At 34.5% G+C, this 15,851-nt stretch overlaps 1 protein-coding gene across 1 annotated transcript; it reads right to left on the bottom strand.

Annotated features, from left to right (window-relative positions):
- Positions 1-1,546: 1,546 nt before the first annotated feature.
- LOC125853822 (phospholipase D zeta 1-like) lies at positions 1,547-15,845 on the bottom strand. The gene is made up of 9 exons (XM_049533577.1): positions 15,801-15,845; positions 14,161-14,271; positions 12,194-12,340; positions 11,915-12,112; positions 7,348-7,449; positions 2,973-3,104; positions 2,832-2,897; positions 2,535-2,596; positions 1,547-2,440 (listed from the first exon to the last, which is right to left on the bottom strand). The coding sequence occupies exons 3-9, from the start codon at positions 12,260-12,262 to the stop codon at positions 2,191-2,193; spliced, it is 879 nt and encodes a 292-aa protein (XP_049389534.1). The 5' UTR covers positions 12,263-12,340; positions 14,161-14,271; positions 15,801-15,845; the 3' UTR covers positions 1,547-2,190.
- Positions 15,846-15,851: the final 6 nt, after the last annotated feature.

The raw sequence follows: 15,851 nt of genomic DNA, 5'->3' as shown, positions 1-15,851 counted from the left end.
TCATTTTTAAATATTTTAATATTATTTCATTATACAAACTTTTAATTAAATATTATATAAATTGTATGTTTTAATTAAATCTCCTATATATTTAATTATTTTTTATGTAATATTTTTATAATATTAATTTTAGTTATAAAATTTAGCTTTTTTATAAATTAATTTTTCTATATATGACTTTTTTTAAAAATTAAATTTATGTTAATTCTACTATAAATTATAAATTAACCTTCACAAAAATTAAAAATGCAAACATTGCTCATTTTAAACTACGTAATGCATTAATAGAGCATTTATGGAAGCACTGTAGTGATCTTGAAAGTTGAATATTTATGTAGAATTTAAAATAATTTTTTCAATTATGTAATGTTTATTTAATTGTATTTCATTAATGATTTCACTCTTATTTGTATTATCCATTTTTATGTATAATGTATAATATTTGCTAGCAATTTATATTATTTAAAAAATTATGGTACAAAATAATTTTATATTAAACGATTATAAAAGAAAATAATATGAATTATATATGGTGAATGTTTTAGAAAGAATTTGTTTTATGAAATAAGAAATCATATATATATATATATATATATATATATATATAAGAGAACCTTAGGTCCACCTACGTGGCGCCACCACAAACCAGAATTCCCTTTTAATTTATTTATTATCTACAAAACTACCCTTCCCCTTTCATGAAAAGTTGTAAAATTTATGAAAAATTGTGACTTTTATGAAAAGTTGCGACTTTAATTAAGAGTTGTGACTTTTATGAAAAGTTGCGACTTTAATGAAGAGTTGCGACTTTTATGAAAAGTTTTGACTTTTATGAAAGGTTGTGATCTTTCCGAAGGATTGCAACTTTTCCAAATAATTATAACATTTCCAATAAGGCACAATAAACATTTGTTCACACTATCCTTTATTGTCTATAAATAGAGGGATTTCCTCTCATTTTAAAACAACAAAATTTTGAACCTCTTCTTCTTCTTCTTCTTATTCACAATTAAATATTTGTGTACTTTGCTTCTATTGAGTGGCTCACTGACACCATTGATTATGTTACAAATCCTGGTATGTATTCTTACCGTCATTAAGTTATGCTTCTGTTATTAAGGATAAATGATAAGATGTAATAATTTTTATTTTCCTTTACATTATTAATGACTGATAGGTTTAAATATTATTTTATAAATTCCATGATATTAAATTCCTGCGCGAAGCGCGGTTAATTTTACTAGTAATAATATAATAATGAAAAGAGAGAAAAATATTCCTTTTTGGTATAAAATTTGCTACAGTGGGTTGGAGTTGATTACACCAAAAATAGTGTTGATACCAAATTTGGTGTTTGGGTTGGAGATGCTTCAAAATCTTGTCTTGAAAGGGAAATTAGGCAAGAATAAATGGGCATCAACATTTAAGTAACTGATCTAACATTAATCATAACTTTATATATCCAAGATAAGACAACTACTGCACAACCATTATCCATACAATTAAAAGAGCTGAGAATAGCATCAGACAATTTTTTTATGATAGAAATGGTACTTCATATGATTGTTGGTATGAACGGATTATACAACCTAAAGTGCTTCCCAAAGCAAAACCCGGGAGCTCATAAATAGAAATCGCTCCCAATAGAGTAATGCATCATCTCTATATTGCATAAATTATAAGTGAACAGAAAACAGCTGCTGCAGTGTTCAATCATCAATGCGGGAGTATGGAGGATAATGTAACCAAAAAACTATTTACTGTAGAGAGAGCTCATCTACCCAAAATGTTCAGTCAAAACTGAATCAATTGGAAAAGATCCTATAGTAGCTCAAAACACTTGGCTAAGAACCATGCGTTACAGAAATCCAACAGTCAAATTGACCTCTGAGCCTGTCAAGTGTGAACCTATTGGCCTAAGTGAACACAATTATCAACAATTCTATCCTCTTTTGCTAGTAACATAAATCTTATCTTAGTATGTGTGCACCTTCCTCAGTATTCAACAAATAGCTTCACAAGTGTGTATCGCCACTTTTATACAATGTTGTGATACAGAACACAGTCAAAATAAGAAAGCGGGAAATTGTATGCTCTGAAATGGTGTCCTATAAAATTTCTGTAGAACGCATAGCCCACTGAGACACTTGATAATTTTTCTGATTTGTGTAGTCCATAAGACGAGAAGCTTTAATGAAAAACTTGAGCTGATGCATAGTACTCACTTTCATTAAACACAGGTCTTAAATCTTCTTTGCACATAAAATCCAAAGGGAAGGAAACAAGATGACCTTTCACAGATTTTAATCTCTCCATGGGATCTATACTCTCGATATCTCCACCCTGATAAGATTCAAGCTTGCTTGGAGCTATTCCTAAATCAATGGTTGTATGACCAAGTTTTTCTTTTGAGAATACCATGCATTGTCGGAGTGAAACCCTGCATGACATCAGAGGAGAATATGAGATCAAAAAAAGAAAGAAGGAAAAACAAAGACAAAATGGATCAAGAAAATGATGGCAGCTAGCAATACCTGGATTGCATCAGATCGTTGGGTATGCAAGAAAAAACATCTTGGTAAATCATGGTATTTGTCTGACAATAACACCACAACCAAGCATCAGAAAAGGTTGACATATTAAAGCACACATGCAAAAAAATTGAGTGTCAATAATTCAGTTAGCAAATAATAGCTCGAAATTTTGAATGTCAATAATTCGGTTTGTAAATAATCACTTGGTTGATTTTAAACCTATATAATAATATTTGTATGCAAAATTTAGAGGATTTGAATCATGAAAACTTCAAAGGAGCACTTCACCACACATACCCTAGCAGTTGCCATCCAAATATCCTTATACGTCGGATCAATCACAGGGTCCTTAATTTGACCAACCTAGCAAGGAACAACAATTAGTCAGTTGAAAACTCATATAGCCTAGAGCAAAAGGCCTCAAGAGTAAATTAGCACCTCGCCTGAACGAAGACCAAGGTGCTCAGACCATAAAGAAAGGCGAAGAGTTAATGCAAATTTTCCCGCCTTCCTTGGCTTGCCTCCCATGAATGAATCAACAAACTCCTTGTCCTCGATAAGTACACCAATCTGAAATAAAATCACAATCCTACTGATCGGTAAAAGAAAAAGAGGAAGGGTAATAAAACATAATACAATGAGTATAACATAAGTCACTGGATACAACTCTAAACATCAAAGGTGACTCATAAATAATTCTGAGGTGGGACTGTCGGTAAAACTGTCAAAAGAGTGCAATAGAATAAATGAATACATATGATGCTGTCTTCCATAGTTATGATGCACAATGACGAGTCTTTAAGAACCGACTCGTTGACAAAAATATTATGCTGATCATCCTAGTGTAGGATTGTTTAAAAAGGAAATCAAACAATTTGCTGCCGTTAACTAAAACGGACAATTATATGTGAGGTTCAAGTATAGTATTTTGAAAAACTGATTCGGTAGTAAGTTGGAACAAAATTGGTGCAATAGCTCGTAATGGTTACAGAGATTTCATACAGCCTGCCCAACTGTTTGAGATCAACGCATAGCTGATTGACTGACTTTGGTTGTGAAGTAGACTAAATTCTTATAACAGACATTCTAACATCAACCCTTGATAAAAGATAGTTATAACATTTAATCACATCCCACAGTGCATCCATAACCAAAATGAATGTCACAATAATATCAACATTAGCCCTGAATCCACCCACCCCAAAAGGGGTGATATCAAAGTAATGCTGGGAATTTGCATGTATGTGATTGGACTGAGTAGAAAGTGGAACGACATAAATTAGCCAATTAACCTGCCATGGGGGATACTTTATTTAGCAATTCAGTAACCTCTGTTGGTGGTATGAGAGACATGTTTGGCCAGCTGAAGAATTGATAGATTCTTGTACTCTTCATCATGGGAAGAGCAATTTACTCTCATCAAACAGACAGTATTACCAAAGTTAGGATCTGACCACAACCCAATCATGCTATCTTGTGGAGAGTTGAACTTTAAGAAAAAATACTTCAAATTTGAAAGTTGGTGGCCGAGAGTAGAAGGGTTCAAAGAAAAGGTACGACAGTGGTGGGGAGCTTTTGTTGTTAAGGGGAGGCCTGACTATTTTTTAGCTGAGAAACTGAAGATGCTAAAAGAAAAGTTAAAAAAATGGAGTAAAAATAACAGGGGCAATTGGAAACAAAGAAAGGGTGACATTTTAAACCAGCCTGCAGCTTTGGAAGTAATCCATGAACACAGAGCTCTCACAGATGATGAGGCAATGCAAAAATCAAACTTGGCTTTAGAGCTTGAAGAAGTTGCAAGAAATGAGGAGATAGCTTGGAGACAAAGATCCAGAATACAATGGTTGAAACAGGGAGACAAAAATACAAAATACTTCCATAGGATAGCTACAGCTCACAAAAGGGTAAACTCCATAAGATAACTTGAAGGTGGATGGTATGGAGGTGACAGATGCAGAGGAGATCAAAGAAGCTATTCAAAATTACTACAAGGACCTGTATAAGGAGGTAGAAGAGTGGAGGCCAGAATTAGGGTTACATGAAGCTACAAGGATATCTGCAGAAGAACAGGAGGAGCTACAAAGACAATTTGAAGAGGATGAAATCTTAGAAGGCATTAAATTGTGTGCTATAGAGAATGCACCAGGGCAGGATGGATTCCCTATGTCCTTTTATTTGGCTTTCTGGGAACTTATGAAGGAGGGCATCCTGAAGACTCTCCAATATTTTTATGAATATCAGGAATTTGAGAAAAGCCTTAATGCAACATTCATAGCCTTGATCCCAAAGAAGGTTGGAGCTTCAGAGTTGAAAGATTTCAGACCTATAAGTCTTATAGGTGGAATATATAAAATTGTGGCAAAGATACTGGCTGAAAGACTCAAGAAGGTGGTTAACAATTTAGTTAACAAGCATCAGATGGCATTTATAAAAGGAAGACAGATCATGGATGCAGCCCTAATTGCTAGTGAGTGTGTGGACTCAAAGACTTAAAGGGGCAGAAGCAGGTGTCATGTGTAAGCTAGACATAGAAAAAGCCTATGGTCATGTCAACTGGAGATTCTTGTTGAATACTCTCAGACAAATGGGCTTTGGTGAGAAATGGTTGAAATGGATTGACTTTTGCATTAAAACTTTCAAGTTCTCTGTTTTGGTGAATGGTGAACCTGTAGGTTTTTTTGGTTATGAAAGGGGTCTTAGACAAGGTGACCCTTTGTCTCCTTTCCTATTTATACTAGCTATGGAGGGATTTGATAGCATGATGAGGATAGCATTACAGAATAGATGGATTAAAGGGTTTGAGATAGGAGATAGTAGAGGGGAATAATGGAGGTATGTCACCTACAACAAATAGGTTACATCCGAATGATTTTGACTATTTTTGAAGCTTCTTCTGGCTTGAAAGTTAACTGGGGAAAAACCAGTTTGTTCCCGATAAAGGAGGTGCCAAATAGCCAAAATCTTGCAATCATTTTAGGGTGCAAAGTTGAAAAGATGCCAACTACATACCTTGGGATGCCACTGGGCAGTGAACACAAGGCAGGGGAAATTTGGGATGGAATATTAGAGAAAACTGAAAAAAGATTGGCTAGGTAGAAGGCACAGTACATATCACTAGGAGGGAGGCTCATCCTTATCAACTCTGTACTTGATGCACTTCCTACGTATGTAATGTCTCTATTTCCCATACCTCCCAAAGTTATGAAAAAGCTTGACAGACTTAGGAGGGATTTTCTGTGGCATGGCGGTAAAGAGGGCAAAGGATATAAACTAGTCAATTGGCTGACAACAATGCACAGTAGAGAACAAGGTGGTTTGGGCATCAGAAATCTGAGAGCACAGAACAATAGTTTATTGATGAAATGGCTCTGGAGATGCAATATGGAGGATCATGCATTATGGAGGGAGGTAATTAGACACAAGTTTGGTGAACTCAACCCATGGCACAATGTGAGCACTGATACTTATAGAGTTGGAGTATGGAAGACCATTAGAGCTCTATGGCCCAAATTGGAAAGAAACTTGCAGAAGAGAGTTGGAGATGGGAAAGGAATAAAATTCTGGAAGGATGCTTGGAAGGAGCAAAGTCCATTAATGGAGATTTTTCCAGACCTGTTTATTCTAAGCAACAACCCAGATGGCACCATTTATGATATGTGGAGTGCACAGGGATGGATCTTATTCTTCAGGAGATTGCTAAATGACTGGGAGATTGATAGAGTAGCCGATCTGCTAAATAGGATTGATGATTTCAATGGCACTACTGCTGAACCAGATACATTAAGATGGAAACACAATATTGATGGGCAATTCTCTGTTAAAAGGGTTTATAAAATGGAAGAAAGGGTACAGTGTAGAGGGCAACTAAAAATATGGAGAAAATTACAGAATAGTCCATCCCCAACCAAGGTAAAATGCTTTACTTGGTTGGTGGTTAAAAGAGCATGCCTGACACAAGAAGTTTTGAAGAAAAAAGGGGCCATCATAGTTTCCAGGTTCTTCTTATGCAATGAGACAAATGAAACAAACAGTCATCTATTTTTGCACTGCACATTTACAGCACAACTTTGGTCTCTATTTCTCAACATAACAAAGACAAGCTGGACTATGCCGGAGCATACTGCAGATTTGCTTAGTTGCTGGATGAAAAGAGGAGGCAGCAAAAGTCGAAAGAAGTGGTGGAGGATCATCCCACAATGCATCTGGTGGACAGTTTGGAGAGAGAGAAATGGGAGGTGTTATGAAGATAGATCCAATTTCATCCAGAAAGTTAAATGGAATTGTATAATATCTTTCTACTTTTGGTGTAAAGAAGTAGGTTTAGAGGATATAGATCAGTTTGTAGATTTATTAAGATCTCTGTAAGTATCTTCTTTTCTAGTTGTTTTTTTTTTTGTTTATCTAACACTTTTTGATGGTGTCCAGCATGTCCTTAATGCTGAGAATACACATTTACCATTTCAAAAAAAAATAAAAAAATCTTAAGCAGACAAATGACAATTCAAACAAAGATACAGTAACTCAAAAAAAACCTTCCAATATGATTTGAAAGTGTAATTAACAAGAAAAATGTAATGTTATGTTCATGCAGTGAAACAGCTCAGATTGGGGATTAAGCAAACAAGAAAGGGGAAAAAAAGAAATTTGCTTCTTCAACCCACTATGAATATCAGAGCAGTGGCATGCACAGTATATGCAAACTAACCACATTATGCAGGCAGTTTCAGTTAGGTGATATACTCTTATCAACAATTGAAGGCTCCACTCATTTAAAAGAGTTAAGGTCTTTTAGGTCAAAACTGAGAAGCAATACCTCGGAGTCTCTTGAACCAAGCAAGCTTCTGTCATTTATATTTCCAGATCCAATCAAGGCTATGTGGTCATCAACTATCATGATCTTGCTATGCACATATATCTGAAGAAACGAAGTGTTAAAATATTGAGTGAATGTTTGTCTAGATTCAGACCAATCTAGATTTGTTGTACTTGAATAAGGATAATCAACAACAACATACCCCGTGAAATCCCACAAGTGGGGTCTGGGGAGGGTAGAATATACGCATACCTTACCAGTACCTCGTGGAGGTAGAGAGGTTGTTTCCAAAAGACCCTCAGTGAAAAAGGAAAATCATATAGAAAATTGTTTAGGACACATTGGATATTCCGTATTAGTAAAGAATACTTATTTACCTTATTAGCATAGGGATTAACTATCTACCATATTATGCATAGCGTAAGACTCCCCATAAAAAAAACATCTCTTGTACATTATTACAATTAAGTCAACGAGAAGCTTTTCTATTTTTCATATGGCATTATAGCATCTACAATCTTGAGAGATTTGAATAGCTTCCACTACAAGCGGGTGGGGTACTTGCCAATGTGTGTTACCCATCGGGTCAACGTTTACTCCATTTGTTCTTCCTTCTGGTTTTCGACGCCATTCCTCTCTCAGGCAACAAATGCCCCCTACTCTCCGGACAGACGGTCAGGCATCACTCCTCTCTCTAGGATCGTTAGAGCACCATTCATCTTTCTGGCGACCGGCTATGTTACTTTCTACGCAGCTGGCACCCTCTTCCAAATCTTGAATTCCTTATCACTACTTTGCCAACTCAAGTTACGCTGATATCGTTCTGGAGATTTGCAACACCATATCATTGAATAGCTTCCATTTCGTGAATAGTGTAAGCAAGAAGCACTTTGCTTCATTGTGCAATTACCAATGACTTTTTGGAGGAAAGAATTCTAGCAAAACTTGTCTTCTGGTAATTGTGCACTATTCAGCGAGATTTCGCAGACAAATTTCTATAATTTTCATTTCAAAATAAACAAAGTCAAATTGGTGTCCCCACTTTGAGTTTGAGGGGGTATTTCAGAATATAAGTAAATGTATGTCTATTCATTGTCCTTGAACAAGGAAAATAATATAGAACATTTCACAGGATACCTTGGGATATTTTGTATTTAATTATAAAATACTTAAATACCTTATTAGCATAGGGATTGATTACCTACCATATCATGCATAGCCTAAGACTTCTATATAAGGAACACCTCTTATACGTTGTTAAATCAAGTCAATGAGAAGCTTTTCATATTCTCACACATTGGAACATACGCCCACCATCAATTGGATATATTTTTTTATAACCGTAGTGTCCGGGTCAGCTTGCACACCTCAACTAATTACATGAGATGCCTTCCACCTCCCACAGACAACATAACTCTGTCCACCAGTGGCGGACCTACCCTTGGTCGGAAAATTACGTTGTATACAGTGGTCAAATTTTAGTTTAATAAATATAAATATACAAATTGAAACCTCTTGAAACAATTTGAAGGTTTAGTCTATTGGTTAGGGGCATGCAAACACTTCATGAGGTCATGTGTTCAAGCCCTACTAGCCTCATTATAATTTCTTTTCCTATAATCATTGACACCCCTTAATGAAAATCCTGCGTCCGCCACTGCTGTCTACCAAGGACAATTGAGAAGAAATCACCTAGTGATTTTGTCATGGGATTTGAACTTGAGACCTTGTTATTGACTACTAAGTCACACCCTTGTATGCAAAGTTAAAAGAAAAAACGAAAAATAAATTATCATTTTATATTCTTTTTTTTTTTTTAAAAGGTAACTTGTATTATAAACACNTGATCTTATATATGCTACCTATTAAGCTAACTAGCTGACGACACACTTTGAGTTCAGATCTTTGGTTCCAACATTACATAAGTTCTTCAAGGATAAGCAATAAGTGAAGACATTATTATGCAAAAGAACTACAAATTAAGGGGTCGTTTGGTTACTGGATAAAGGAAAAGTTAATGTATTGATTTTTTACCATGTTTGGTTTGTAAATAGGATAAAAATTATTTCATGTATTTATTTTATATGGCGTTTGGTTGCATTTTTTATAGTCCTACATAATTAATACTTACATAAATTATAAGATTTTATAAGGGGATCTATGTATAATTTATGCGAGATAGAAGGTGGAATAAGTTATGTGGATATTAGTTATACATGTATTAAAATAGTAAATTACACATTTACCCCTATCAATTTACTTTTAAAACTTTCAACTCAATATTTTAGTCACTACAAAAAAGCTTTTCTATGTCACTACAGTAAAGCTTACCATTTTTAAAGATTCCCGTTTTCTCACTTTATTTTGTTTTTTAATAATTCAATTATACAATATAATTTGATACTATTTTTTACTTATTTATTTGTAAATAATATATTATTTTACAACAAATTAAATATACAATAATCAATTTTATGGATTGCAATCTCTACATAACCAAACACTACATAAATAATACCTACAGAACTAATACCTACATAACTAACACCTGCATAACTAACACTTGCATAACTTATTCCTACATAACTAATACCTACATAACTTATTCCTACATAACTCTAACCAGTAACCAAACGACCCCTAACTGAAAAGTGGAGTAGAGTAAGACCTAGTGTTGTAGTATGGGTGTGTTTAAGTAATAAGATGTCTAGCATGAAAGGCACTTTCTCCAAAGGTTTGGTGAACATCTAAATGTGTTTGTAGAGATTTTTATTAAAAACAACCACTTTGACCAAAGCTGAAAGATACCATTTCAAAAGCAGTTAGCCCACTTTCAAATTTCAACTAATTAAATTTAAATATTGTTTAATGGATGAAATGGAAAATTTTAATCCCAATCCATGTTGTAACATTATTTTAAATCATATAGTATAAAACAAAGTTTTGGAAGGGCTTGACAAAATTACCTTTACCAAAAGCAAAAATAGACCAAAGTTATGTACAAAAAATTTTAGTAGTACTTTTCCTGAAAGCACCATTATAGAGATAACTTCTCCTAAAGAAACCAGAGTATAAAGGAGGCTGGCCTGAAATGTAAAAGCATCATGTAATTCCAGGCCAACAGATTTCTCTTGAACTAGTCTAGGATCTGTTTAGCAAACAATTCTGGCTTTTAATGTAAATCAAGTCAACACCCTACCGAAAAGGGGTCTTGACAGCATGGCAATAGCTATCTATGTGTCTTGAAGAATCTTGTTGTTAAGTATGAGAAAAAACTGTCTTGAAGAATCTTGTTCTTGATTTCCCCACTGTACAAGGCCTATCAAATGAGTAAATGCACACAGTACAAGGCTACAAACCTTAGCCTTATAACACTAAGAGGTCGTTTGGTACAAAGATTAATAACGCACGGATTAGTAATGCAGGGATTAGTAGTGCAGAGATTATTTTTTATCAAGTGTTTGGTTCATTGCTTCCCTCCTCATCTCGTGTTAGGATTAAAACTCGATAAAAAGCTTCTTTCCAATTATACCCTGGAATTATTATGCAATTGGGTCAAGGTAGATAATTGCCAGATAATATTAGTTTTGTATCCTTTTCTAATTAGCTATGAGAAGAACAATTTTGTTGCCATGTTTGTTATTTTCTCACTTGAATTATTTGAGGGTAGATAATTGTCATCTTATCAGTTTTAATTTTAAAAAGATACATCGGCTACTTTTAAAATCGAAGAGATGGTAAACAACAGTTAAATCGAATAAACCATCTACATTTACACATAAAAAATGCAAGTTGTAGTTTTAATATGTATGCAATTTTATAAATTGTTCAAAATACAAATAATTAGAAAACCACATACATATATATCAACAAATAATTCATTCAATTAAGACCACAAACGTCATGTGGTGATATATTTGCCTTTTTAATTAGTAAATGTTAACCAACTCACATTTCAAATATTGTATTAATTTGAGATTTATTTAGCAACAAACAACTCTCTCTAAATAATTTGTAAGTTAATTAATTTAAATAAATTTACTAGTACAAATATAAAACATAAAATCAAGAAAATAACAAAATGACAAATGAGTTGAGAGATATTTTTGTCTTTACATAGACTAATCCCATGGTATTAAATCTTATTATTACTAATACCACCAAATGGAAGGTATTAGTAATACATCCTATGATTCCATGTAGTGTGTATAACTAATCCATGAATTAGTTATACATAGACCCAAAATTCCTATCAAACATAGTACTAAATAATACCATACATAATACATGGACTATTTCTCCTAATACTCCCTACCAAACGACCCCTAAGCAGCCGTTCTCAAGCCTTGACACATGACATAGAGGTGAAACTCATCCACACCATCCAGTTGTAAGTAAAGATTCAATACCAGCATAAAACCATAGAGAAGATAGAGTTAACATACAAGATGACACAACAGCCTAAACTTATTGAAAGACGTCCACTGACTATTAGGACATGAAAAGGGAAACCTTTAACAATTCATGGAGTATGTCGTAAAAATCAAGGACGAAGGATGGAAAATACCTGGCTAGTTGCAATAGGACCACCATCAAAGAGCCTTCCATAAGCTCTGAGACCATAAAATGATATATAGTCGTGCATTCTAGAGCCCATGAGGTCATTAAGATTATGCAATATTGAATTAGATCCTCTGCATATTGTTCGATATTGCCAATGCATAATAGCTCTAACTGAAGCAGCACCACTATCATCCAAACCACCCTGTTGTAACTTAATCCTTAGTGGAAAAATATAGACAAATATCCACAAGAAAGATCTAGGTCAGTCTAGTAGTATTGTTACCTGGAAGCCAGGAAGAAGTGGAATCACAATGATAACCCTGAAGGACTTCTTTTCATTATAAGCTCGCATAATACGCCTGTACAGTGCTTCTAAAACACGATTTTTTATAATATCATCTCCAGATAGACCAGAAATGAAAAATTGATTCTGGACAAAAAAATCATTGGAGCTGTATCAGATATCAGATACATTGAATGGTTGCACAAAATCAGTAAATCAAGAATATAAACAAAATTAACTGGAATCAAGTCTGGCAGAAGGTTCTAAGGTGGCAAACTATTCAGAAACAGGCATCAGGGTGGAATGAGGAGCAGAGATGGGCACAAGACCATTACAAAGGGAAATCACCAGAAGCTGAAATCTTTCGAATCACACTTGCAGCCAGTGTTCACTGCACCTGGCAGGAGAGGAACCATAGGATTTTTCAGAAGAAGTATAGAAGCTGTGACATTATAATTAAGAAGATTGTCCAAGAAGTCCATATCAGAGGGGGAATGAAGCCGAAATTGAGCACGAAACTACAGATGCTAGATTGGTAACCTATCCAATTAACTACTGGATTATACGTGGTATTGGATATACTAAGCAATGGTTTGGGCTAGAGTATGATAGAATCTGGAAGTATACAGTTCTGGGAGATGTCCAGACTGGTTTTTTATTTGTAATTCTCACTTGGTAATAAAATCAGTTTATTCACCCCCCAAAAAAATTAACTGGAAATGAAAACTTTATCATTAAGAGAAAGAAATAGAAAGCAAAACTACAAAATTCATCATTGTTGCTCTAACACATCTTATTCAAAACTCAGTATCACTCTATAGGAATATGATAGTTGAGTCATCTTCCACATATTAAAACTTAAAAGTATATGTAATAACCCTAGTTAAAGCATCAAGTAGTCAATAGACCTTTAAAGCTGATTTTTTTTTAAAATAGAAAAAGACCTTTCAATTATAAGGTATTCCACCATAAAACGTATCCACAGTACTAGTTACAGAATGTAGTGTGGTAAATCATAAAGAATGGTTTCCAAACTATATATATGGCTTGCTAACCAGGCAATGTCCTAAAATGTACTTCCATTGCTTTTACAATCTGGAATTGATTACAATGACATTAATTATAGGACAGCCACCAACCCAGGCAAATTTACTGAAGAATAAGAGTCTAAAAGGCAAAACAGGAAGTCGTGTCATTAAGATATTTACATTATGAACTAAAAATTGCATAGTCCCCACAGTGAATAAATACTAACAATCATCAAAAGAAGTTAATCTTTCAAGTTTAAATAACATAACTTGAACGTCCATCAGACTACTACAGATGTCAAAATTTGAAGTTTCTCAATGAACAACTCCCAGGCTTGGACTGCAGGATTATCCAGAGGAATATGAAAAACCATTAACTTGATATAGCGTCCACCCACAGGTGAAAACAGAGATGCAAGAAATGAGTACTTAAAACAGAAAGAGAAGTTCAGATTCATGCATAGATTCAACACTACAGTAAACTTGTGTTTTTTTTTTTTGGAGAAAAGGGTAACTTTGTATTCATAGAAAAAATTCATCATCCAAGAAATGATGAATTGGAACTTGTGTTAACTATTAAAGCACTACATCTTTGAGAAGATAACAATTAACGCTTGCACAATATCAGAATATAAACAACTTCTGTTGTAGGCTAAAAGAAGAAAATGTTCAAACAAAACCCCTCCTGCTACTTTATAATTGGAAGGTTAAGACAATATCCTTCTTAAGACAACTTAGGGTGGAGAAGTAGTGCCAGTACTTCAACAGAGCCAAGCCTCTATAATTCACGTGATCCTGTTTTTAAGGGATTACTGCCAAACAACCATCTGCAAGCAAGGACTATTTTATGCTGGAAAAACAACAAACTAGACGTCCTAATTCAGCCAATGGGCACTAGCTATATGACAGTTTCATCAAAGAGAACAGTATATTGTATACCTCTATGTAAACAAAATGTTCAGCCTTTTCGATAAGGGAGCAGTAAGCATTGTGTATGCTTTCTTCAATTTGACTAGTTCCAGCTGACCATTGACTGACACTCCTTATAATCTGAAAGCAAAGAGCTTATATAAACTATATGAAAAATCAAAGACAGACTAAGATATAAAACATCACAAGCAATATAAGGGGGATTCAAACCAACGACAATTGAAAATTCAATTTACACTATGGAAGCAAACCACAAACCTAAAAAAGCGCCATCCAATTTGCCTAAATTATATTTGTAACCACAAAGATTCAGAGAGATTATAAATATAAAGAATAAAATATACATCCAAAGGCGCATAAAGCAAACTTCCAAAACAACGATGTTACAAAATATCAAGAGAAGATTATGACAAGAAGAATTTTAAATGTTATGACATCTGCATAGGCATGTTATTCAATATTAACTAGTATGTGGTAGTCCCACATGAGGGTATATGAGCAGAGACTCCCATAGTCCAATTCACAACTCTTTAACATGAAGTGTTCCAATGTCATCCGCCTTTTAGCTTCCGAAAAAAGAGAAGATCTCCAAAAGTGATAAAACATGGATGCAGCTACGTATGCAGATGGACCGTTGCAGATAGAGATAGGTGACTCAAGCCTGTCCCAATCCTTACGGCATCAGTCAACTAAAAGAATTTTCAATCATTTCTAATAAAAATTTGACCAAAAAGTTTCTGCATATATACAAATAGATATTCTGCGAGTCTAGCCTTGTAAGGCTTCAAAGTAAGGAAATACCTCTACCATTTCCATCATTTGTCGACCCACTAATAGGTATTTATGACATCAAAAGTTCAACAGTTCCATTATAATTTTTTTACAACCGAGAAATTCCCAAGGGCCAGTAGCGCATGGTACAAAACTTGGTGGATGATGGACCCGCCCTTCTACTCTTCTCCACTTAAAATACCATGCTATTGTCTGCGGCAAGGTTCAAAACTGTGACGTACACCTAACCTGCACATCAGACGTTGCACTCATACAACTAAACCAAAGCCCTGGGGGCCAAGGTCAACAGTTGCAATATATCTCTCTAGGTTGACAAAACTTAGATTCCAGAGAAGTCTTTCTACCACTCAATTGTCTTTCTCAAGAAGAACCCAGAGTTGGACATGCCTACTTCTCTCAGTTATATGAATCATCAGCACTTGAGTTATAAAAACACTTCTATCTTCAACTAAAAAAAAGAGCTACAAAAGATATTTCAAATTGTGTACTTGGAAAAGCTGAAAGGTTTAAATCCACAGGGTTATTTTTTAAGGAACTATTAAGAGTTAAGACCACCTAAACATAAGGGGCCATTTTTTGCCATTTTCTCATACAGTCAGCTAAAAATATACGGAGAACTTTTTTAAACAAAAAAATCATGAGATTCCTCTTCCAGCATAATACACCATCAACTAATTTTTGGTGACTTTTAAAATCAACTTTATTGGCACTTGGAAGTTTCAGTTTTTAGCGGGTTAAACAGTGGATATGTGGATTTTGACAGAGAGAACATCAGAGATCAACAAAAATTAGAAGCTTGAAAAAACTGAATAAATTGGCGCGTATAGAGATGTAGGCATGGGATGATTATAACTCACCTGGCAACGACATGAAACACGAGGACCAACTTGCCCATTTTCTTCAGGTGA

This window comes from Solanum stenotomum, chromosome 1, assembly GCF_019186545.1.
Source record: "Solanum stenotomum isolate F172 chromosome 1, ASM1918654v1, whole genome shotgun sequence".
Classification (NCBI taxonomy): domain Eukaryota; kingdom Viridiplantae; phylum Streptophyta; class Magnoliopsida; order Solanales; family Solanaceae; genus Solanum; species Solanum stenotomum.
The sequence above is the reverse complement of the archived record's forward strand: the minus strand, read 5'-3'. Positions and strand labels throughout refer to the sequence as shown.

Coding starts and splice junctions, on each gene's coding strand:
- LOC125853822 (XM_049533577.1), bottom strand. CDS start 12,262: ATGCGAGCTTATAATGAAAAGAAGTCCTTCAGGGTTATCATTGTGATT. Junction 2,597..2,831: donor TTTGGATGGCAACTGCTAGG/GTATGTGTGGTG, acceptor TGTTATTGTCAG/ACAAATACCATGATTTACCA. Junction 2,441..2,534: donor AACGATCTGATGCAATCCAG/GTATTGCTAGCT, acceptor GATGTCATGCAG/GGTTTCACTCCGACAATGCA.